The sequence below is a fragment of the Rhododendron vialii genome, chromosome 6a (assembly GCF_030253575.1).
Source record: "Rhododendron vialii isolate Sample 1 chromosome 6a, ASM3025357v1".
Lineage (NCBI taxonomy): Eukaryota > Viridiplantae > Streptophyta > Magnoliopsida > Ericales > Ericaceae > Rhododendron > Rhododendron vialii.
This window is the reverse complement of record NC_080562.1, coordinates 24,893,860-24,902,997: the sequence shown is the minus strand read 5'-3', so window position 1 is coordinate 24,902,997 and position 9,138 is coordinate 24,893,860. Positions and strand designations below refer to the sequence as shown.

The 9,138-nt window shown below is 39.3% G+C and overlaps 1 protein-coding gene across 1 annotated transcript; it reads left to right on the top strand.

The window, feature by feature from the left end:
• Window positions 1–283: 283 nt before the first annotated feature.
• Window positions 284–5,207, top strand: LOC131329897 (glycerol-3-phosphate acyltransferase 1-like). Its single transcript, XM_058363314.1, has 3 exons — window positions 284–1,291; window positions 3,404–3,902; window positions 4,490–5,207. Exons 1-3 carry the CDS (start codon window positions 557–559, stop codon window positions 4,888–4,890), a joined length of 1,635 nt encoding a protein of 544 aa, XP_058219297.1. The 5' UTR covers window positions 284–556; the 3' UTR covers window positions 4,891–5,207.
• The last annotated feature ends 3,931 nt before the right edge of the window (window positions 5,208–9,138 follow it).

The window sequence follows — 9,138 nt, the reverse complement described above, 5'->3', positions numbered from 1 at the left end:
AAACATCTCGGTTGATGTGTACGATAGTTTTAAAGCTGGCTCATATTTTTCCTCTCCAATCGGCCAGTTACATATTTTCGATCTCATCACTTGGCATGAGTGTACATACATACATACATATATATATGAGAGAGAGAGAGAGAGAGAGAGAGAGAGAGAGAGAGAGAGAGAGAGAGAGAGACGTTTTGACAAGCAATTAAGAGTAGATTTTTCAAACAAAAGAAGATGGTCACCAACATTTCAACCTACCAGTGTTGTTAACCAAAGAAAGGAAAACCAACGTAGTAACCCCATGCAGAGGACACCTATCAATTTCGAAAACAAAACAAAATCAGCAAAAACCAAAACCAAAATTAAGAAATGCTGAGTCCATCCTATTAATGCTAGCGGTGTGGCCTAATAAATAGATACAATAGTCAACTTCCCTCTAAACCCTTCAATTACCCCCCTATAAATTCTCTCTGCACCCCTTCCTCTCCTCATAACCACCTCTCTCTCTCTCTCTCTCTCTCTCTCTCTCTCTCTCTCCTCTGTCAACCCACAAGAGAACAAAACCATGGTGTTTCCCACAGTGCTTCTCAAGCTACTGGACTGGCTATTGTACCATCTTTTGGCCAACTCATGTCACAGAGGAGAAAGGAAAATGAGAAACCATGGCTTCTTCTCCAAAAACCCATCTCTCAAATCACCTCCACAGCCTCCTCCATACCCAAACTTGACCAAATGTGGCGATTTGGAGGGCAGGGTGTCCCAAACACTCGTTTGTGACATCCAAAACACATTGTTAGCAAATTCCCAGTCTTTCTTCCCCTATTTCATGCTTGTTGCCTTTGAAGGTGGTAGCATCATAAGGGCACTCCTCTTGCTCCTATCCTCCCCAATCCTGTTTCTTTTGGACTATGAGCTCAAACTAAGGGCAATGGTCTTCATCACCTTTTGTGGGCTTAAAGTGAAGGACATGGAGGGGATCAGTAGGGCTGTTTTGCCCAAGTTCTACCTTGAAAATCTCAATCCCAAGGTGTACGAGGTCTGGGCCTCAACTGGGAACAGGGTTGTTTTCACTAGTGTCCCAAGGGTTATGGTGGAGGGGTTCTTGAAGGAGTATTTGGGTGTGGGTGATGTTGTAGGGACTGAATTGCACACTGTGGGGCAGTATTTCACTGGACTGATTTGTGGGCCTGGTTTGGTTGTGAAGCACAGAGCCATTAAGGAATTCTTTGGAGAGAAAAAGCCTGATGTTGGGATTGGGAGTTCAAGTCCTCGTGATCACCTCTTTCTCTCCCTTTGCAAGGTATTCTTTCTTCTTAATTAGCACCAATCAATATTCTGTAATGGTAAGAAACAAGAAATTTTTTCCAGATATTTTATTCAAAAATCAGGTGTATGTGTAGATCATCAATTTTGGCATGACCCTCTTAAAGTAAATCTGGTCCATATATACATCCGTTTTATAGGGACATAAAGTTCCTTTGGATTTGTATTATCACGATCTGAATCATTGATCTTATAGAGCTTGTTGAGCACTTGTTTGGAAAAGCAAGTTTTGATCCGATATTAATAACAACATGATCGGACAACGAGTGTTTCTCAATAATTGATGGTTAGTGTGATTTAGAGAATGAACTGGGACAAAAATTTCTCTCGATCATGTGGTTATAAATGTCCGATGAACCGTAATTCTTTGAAGAAATAAAGTGGTTGGCAAACTATGACAAAATATATGGTTCAGATCGTTATGATAATATCTCGAAAGACCTCACTATGGAGCATTACAAATCCGTAGTGCGATTGTTGCGGTAAGGGTTACCTCAGTCCTTGACTTACTAGATAAAATCCCGAGTCTAGTGGTTCCGTAGGATAGCTGATCCTACTTTTTACTACTCTATTGGAAGCTAGCTAGTCATCAATACTTCTAGAAAAGAACGTAATTTAAGGGCTACAACTACGTACAAATTGAGCAAGTGGTGTTTTTATGTTCATTATATTGCCCCTCAAAATAAGGGTGCTATTTTGCACTTTTAGGGCTGGCACTAAACAAAGTTCTCAATGCATTTGATCTAGAAAGGGTGTGTAGGAAACCACATTTGTCTTTGTTAGTAGAATAAAGCCCTTGCAATCTTATGATACACGTTTACAAAATGCATGCCACTTTGATATCTAGTTTTTTATTTTTTTTATTTTTAAATTATCACTTTGATATCTAGTTAGTCGTGACTTAAATCAGTTTTTCTTTTTGGTCAACGAAAGAAGCATATCCACATTTGCTTTGATGAATACATGGTCTGATTTGATTTCAACATTCAAGGATATAGATACACAACACATATGTATGTGCATAAACGAGCAAGACAAGCGTTAAGGTATTTTACTAACTAAAATAAGTACTTATTACTTAATTTTTGAATTAAAAGTGATGTATTGTGAGAGAATGACCTGTCTCTTACAACGATAAAAAAGTAATTACAAAATAATAACCTTAGCAGAATGGGGCTCTTTGAAGAAATTTAACCGCATTTTACTGTATTTTATATATCTAACCTTATACCAAAGTTGGGTCCTATATATTTTACATAATAATAAGAGGGTCCTAGGCCGCAACCTTATGTCTAACTCTAATAAATGCCCCACTCAACAATTTTAATCTTTTGGACCCTACCTAACAAAAAAAGGCACATTCCTTGGTCTGGCACCAAATCAACATTGATCTAGGTGATTATATTACATATTTCTGTCCAAAATATCTGGAAAATTCTATTCATTTATAACAATTGATAAAAAGCTCATATAAACTACTATCACAGTGAGGATAAAAAAAAAAAAGGGGCAGCTCCGGGGACAACCGATTAAACACCTAAAAAAACACTCAAAATCTCAATCTCATAGTTCCCGATCAAATTTTTATGATTTGAACCGTTCAATGTGTGCAGAATGTGATTTTAAGAGTGCTTGTGAGAAAATAGAAAAAAATAAAACCGGGAAGTGCTTGTTTTGAGCAGTTTTTAATTGAACCGTTCATCAAATCTAAGCTAAAAACTACTCAGATCAAGCCCTTTCCGGTCTTTTTTTTTTCGCTGATTTCTAGCGAGTACCCTTAAAATCACGTTCTGATCATATTGAGCGGCTTGGATCATTAAAATTTGATCGGAAACTATGAGGTGTTGTTTTAGGTTTCTAATTAGTTGTCTCCGAAATCGCCCCAAAAAAAAAACCTACTATCACAGTGACATTTTTGCCGAACCGGATGCCATTCTTTTTCGAGCTCTAATGAATGAAGGCACAATACAATAAGTTTACCCACACAAATTACGGTTACGTAACACTTGTGTTTACCATACAAAAATGCTTTTACCATATAAATATCCACATGTTTGATGCATTTTTTGGCTGCCATTGTCTGTACCAGGAAGCTTATGTGGTGAACAGCACTGAAGACAACATCAAGGCTGGGGCTAATTCAGCAATTATGCCAAGAGAGAAATACCCAAAGCCTCTTGTATTTCATGATGGGAGGCTAGCTTTCCTGCCCACACCCTTTGCAACTCTTTCCATGTTCATGTGGCTCCCGCCAGGAATAATCCTAGCCATTTTCAGGCTCTTTGTGGGCATCTTTTTGCCCTACAAAATGGCCATTTTCTTGGGCACTTTGAGTGGCGTGAGAATAAGGGTTAAAGGGCTCAACCATTCTGGTACAGAGGGTGGGAAGAAAGGTCATGTGCTTTATGTTTGTACCCATAGGACCCTTTTGGACCCTGTGTTTCTTAGCACATCACTTGGGAAGCCCTTGACTGCAGTCACTTACAGCCTCAGCAAAATGTCTGAGTTCATTGCACCTATAAGGACAGTTAGGTTGACCAGAGATAGAAAGCAAGATGGTGAAACAATGCAGAGATTGCTCAGTGAAGGTATGTTTTTTTTTTATTTTGGCAACTTCGAGTTTCTAAACTAGAAAAATGCTTTGAAATCATATTAGAGTCTTCTGTCCCCAAATATCTTCGCTAATTCTTCAATTTGGATGCATTGGCAGCCGCGCAAGTTTCTCTTATGAGTTTAGTATTTGGAGATTTCAACTACGTTGTGTGGTCGAGTAATGATTTCGAACAAGACATTTACATTTCTGTGAATACATTCGCTTGAGGAGTCAATTACATATCTAAAACAACAAAATAGTAGTTGCTTTAAAAAATGGACAGAATCCCCTTTTTCCATTTCTCTTGTCCTCTGTTCAATGCATTGGCATCCCCATAAAATTTCGTAGTCTCGAATTCAATAAGGTTTGAGATTTTAGACATATTATCAAAGATGCAATGGCATTAGAACAAATGGGAAAAAACAATTGTGATTCTCTACATCGCAATTGAAGAACAAATACATTCGTCTCTACATCGCTGGGTGGATACTGCTTATTTTCTATCTATGTACTTACATTTTCCGATTTTTCATGATGGTTTGTTCACTATATTTAACACACATTCTAAAATTTTGCCAACAGGCGATTTGGTGGTGTGCCCGGAAGGAACCACATGCAGGGAGCCATACCTCTTGAGGTTCAGCTCACTGTTTGCTGAACTAACTGATGAAATCGTGCCTGTGGCTATGAACACCGAGGTGACCATGTTCTACGGGACTACAGCCAGTGGCCTCAAATGCCTGGACCCAATCTTCTTCTTGATGAACCCCAGGCCCATCTACTACATCCAGGTCCTCGGGAAAGTGCCCCGGGAGCTAACCTGCGCCGGCGGGAAATCCAGCTTCGAAGTGGCCAACTACATACAGAGGCAATTGGGCGATGCTTTGGGCTTTGAGTGCACTAATCTCACCAGGAAGGACAAGTACATGATGCTTGCAGGGAATGAAGGGGTGGTCCTCCAAGATAATAGAAGGAGACCCTAATTAATTTTAAAAAACTAGTATTTAATTATCAAGCTTCTGGAAATTCCCATTTCATCATTCATTTATTTTGTTTTAAAAAAAAGAAGATATCTAGGTTTTATGATCTATGTGGTAGATTTTTGGGACATTTTTGTAAAGATCTCGGGGGTATTTGGTATATGTTTCTATCAATTGTTATTGCTAGATGTTACTATATATAAAGAGATCTTGGATCGTTTTTACGATACCTATTACCTACTGTGACACCAATTTTGGAATGTATTTGTTATTACGTGCATTTATCAAATTACAAATATTTTTCATATCGTTTGGATGAATTTCTAGTTAAGGTACAAATGTTATTTATAGAATTAAAGTGTCCTTAAGGCGGCTACCTAGTGTTTAATTTCTTTATATGACAACTCATTGAGGTCGACAAAATTTTGTCTTGTCGTTTAGCACTAGTGATGGATTTCTAGGATTTTCAAGTACTCAGGTCTCCAGCCTGATTTGAGTAAATGTGCTATGTTATTTTCTTCATTTTCTGCATTCTTGCTTTTCCAGAAACTATCCTTCCTGTGGAGTGAAAAGGTGTCCCTTTGGCCTCTAATCACCGCTAGACTTGACAACACTGATTCCAACATGCTGAAGGACAAAATCTTTGCTAGGATACAATCTGGGGCCATGGGCAAAAAGCCCAATTGATTTCCTCAGTTCTAACCAGCACCTAGCATATTGCAGTTCCATTTTAGTCTCCCCTCCGGAAATTCTGATGAATATTGAAGGTTTGCTTGTCCGATTAACTTTTTGAAGGGTTAGAAATGGTGGGATTAATGATTTTGGATCTCTGGCCCCGAGATACTAAATGGGATGGGATGTAATGTGATATTAGCTGTATTTTGTTTTATTTGGGTGGGCTAAGGAATGTATAAAGGGTGGAGGATCAGTTTTTTGATGGTTGGACGAAAATATTTCCAAAGGCCGGATAAAGTGAGTTTTGTGATCTCGAATGGAGAGTAGAAATGCCCTTGGGGCAGAAGCTCTGCAATCCAGGAGATTATTGCTCAAACTCCCACAACTCTGGGCCCTAACTTTGGTTTTGAACGAGGTAGTGTGGATGGTACTGCTAATAGTCTCTAGAATTCCAAATCCGCTTGGTAAGGTATTAGAACTGAGCTCCTAGTTGTCATTGGTACACCTGTAGAATGTTTTAGTCATTTTCCTATGGCTGGCTATTAGGGAAAGGCTCTAGAAATAGCAGATTGAGCAAACAGGGCATGCTCATGATATGCTACTCGTGACTTGTGAGTAATCACTTGCGTGTATTTTTTGAAGGCACCTTCTCTGCTAATGTATGGAAGGGGCTGTTGTCTAAACGTGGTATTGCCAGAAGTCCTGTGAGATGGGATGTGAGCTGGATTGGGCTGTTGATCACAGGATGGGAAAAACTCCCAGGGATGTGGTTTTCAAAGTAGCCTACTCAGCTGCTTTATATCATATATGGAAAGGGAAAGGAACAAGAGTGTTTCAACAAAAGAGTATAGATAGTCAACGGGTTTGTCAGCTTACTATTAGTAACATTACAGTTTGTTTGGCGTCTATGAAGAATGTGCCCACTTTTGGAAATAGAAGAATTGGGGAGGCCTGGGAACATGGTTTGATGGCAGGGGCATTGATGCTGCAGATGTGGCCTAAAAATTTCATTAATTTAGAGTGTTCTGTCAATCCTTTGGCTTGTTGCTGTGTTTCTAGTCCTTTGGAATGATCTTGGTGTGTCTGTTTTCTGTAACTTCCGGTGTGGTTGTTCAAAATTGTAGGATACTCCCTCATTCCTCTTTCGGTTGGTTTCTTAATGAGATTTAAACTTAACCTAACAAAAAATGATATTCCCAGGAACCAAACTTTCACTGTAGTTTTCCTGCTATTGCTGCCAAAAAATTGCCAGAATAGATGGGGTAGTGACAATATTGCAACAAGTTTAGCAACCCGCTGGAGAGGTCACTTGCCAAACCTGCTGCCTAATTAGGCAGTGGCAGGATATTTGCCCAACTGCTGTAGATGCTCTTGTAGGTCATGATTTGGCACACAACAAATTATATAGCCCCAAGCATTTTGGAACCGTTTCAAATCTTATGAAAATCATTTAGCTCTCTATGGAAAAGAGGGGGAAAGAGACAGGAATGGGGATACTACTCCTATCTTTTGTTAAGCAAAAAAAGATAGGAGATGGTGACCATAGCATGACAACCCCTCTGAGGGTGAGCAAAAGATTCCATCTGCTGGGAAGACGGACAAGAGGAGCCTAGAGCACCGCGGGGTAATGCACACGAGGGATCGACAAGTGCTCCCTCAGGATTGGCTAGATGCTAAAATAATCCCACCAAAGGGCATAGTGGCAACTGGCAAGAAACTAGTGGCCCAGTACTAATGGCAATGTCTCTCTGCAAGCGTCTCCCAAGAGACTCAAACCCATGACCTCCTAGAATAAATCTAGTGTATGCTGAGAAAATTTTGTTGGTTCTAGTAATCTGTCTTTTTGGGCCCTTCTGCTAGGAATCAATTTTTGTCTTTCATAACTGTTAAAGTATGTTTCAATACGAAGATTTCGGTATCAAGATCGTGCAAAACCGATAATCACACAATTAGTTACGGATTTTTGAATATCGACGGTCACCTGGGTGTGCGAGCCTGTGCGTGACTGTCTTCTTTTAACTTTCTGGGCATGATGAACAATTTGGGTGGCTTTGGGTCTTTTACAGGAGCTGCATATTTAAGTTAAGAAGAGATTGGTGTTGGAATCAAGTAATTCGGTTAAGTATACAATTTTTGGTGAATTTCTAAAGCAGGGTTGGTTAACTAGTGCGAAAATGGTTGTGAACATGTTTTTCTCTTGATGATTGGGTTGATTTCCTCTTGTTTCTGAACTTGGGAGTTTTACTTAGTGCTTGTAGTGGTGTAACGTTTGGCGTTGGTTTCAATATTTTTGGGTTTAAGATGAAAGAGTTATGATTTTTCTAAGAGAGTATGACAAATTTGCTCAAAGAAATTTGTGGTGCCGTGTGTGCTGGGACTTTTGGAAGAATTGAGTTTTAATGAAGGGATTTCTAACTTTCTTTATGTGTTTATGAGTGGATTCGGTGTCAAAAACTTGCTTTGGGTTGTTGTTTGGAAGCCTTGTTTTTGCCCTTGAAAGCTGTCAAATTCGTGCTGAAAAACCCAAATTTCTTGATTTCGTTCACTGGGTACATGTAGCGCCCTTAGCTGCTACATGTACCAAACTGAAATTTTTTGAAAAAGCTTACCCTTCTACCATTTGCTCCACCGGTCACGTATAACAGCTTTTTAACACCTCTAAACCACTCCTCAACATACATTAAAAGTGTGTGACGTGATGAAATGTTGACACATGTTGTAATCACCAATAAGAATGAAATGCATGAACAATAATTATGAGATGATGACGATTATGGAAAACGTGAGAGGAAACGGTTAATCGGTAAACTAACGTTAGAAATGGTGATGTGATGACTTATTATTGATATAAATTATGTTAATGCGAGATGGGCGTGATTGTTATGCTCGTTGGTATGTGGGTTTAATTTAAGAGATATGAAAAGTTGATTTTGTTAAAAAGGGTAGGTTTTAGTAAATAAATTGGTAAAGAGAAGAGATCGGAAGTGGTTAGTCTTATTTGAAAGTGGTAGTTTTGTGTTTGGAGGATCTATGGGATCATAGGAACCCGGAATACTATAACTCTATTATGAAGTCGTGTTGAAATGTATGCAGTCATGAGTGTATGCTGAATAGGGAATAGACTTGGGTGACCCTACACTCGAGGGAAATAGACCCAATGTGACCCAAGTGATTATTATTGAGGGAATAGACTTGGGGTGACCCTAAGCTCGAGGGAAATAGACCCGAGGTGACCCAAGGGATTATTATTGATGGAATAGACTTGGGGTGACCCTACGCTCGAGGGAAATAGACCTGAGGTGACCCAAGTGATTATTATTGAGGGAAAAGGAATTGGGTGAGACTGTGGTGACCCTAAGGGTGATGTTGAGAAAAACGATGGGAATTCCTCGATTAAAAAGAAAATAAAGGAAAAGGGTTTTTAACAAGAAATTCTCTGGTATTCTTGAGCGAATCAACAAACTCCGGTATTTCAAACTCGAATCAACAGAGCTTGACCTGTATTAGTCTGGTGTTCATCCACACTACCTCACATTTAAAATGGGAAGCTTTGTATGGAATTGGTTTGATAATTGA

Excerpts from the sequence above, each read along its gene's own strand:
- LOC131329897 (XM_058363314.1), top strand. The coding sequence starts at position 557 with ATGGTGTTTCCCACAGTGCTTCTCAAGCTACTGGACTGGCTATTGTAC. Across the intron at positions 1,292-3,403 it reads TCTTTCTCTCCCTTTGCAAG|GAAGCTTATGTGGTGAACAG; the intron begins GTATTCTTTCTT and ends TGTCTGTACCAG. Across the intron at positions 3,903-4,489 it reads GCAGAGATTGCTCAGTGAAG|GCGATTTGGTGGTGTGCCCG; the intron begins GTATGTTTTTTT and ends TTTTGCCAACAG.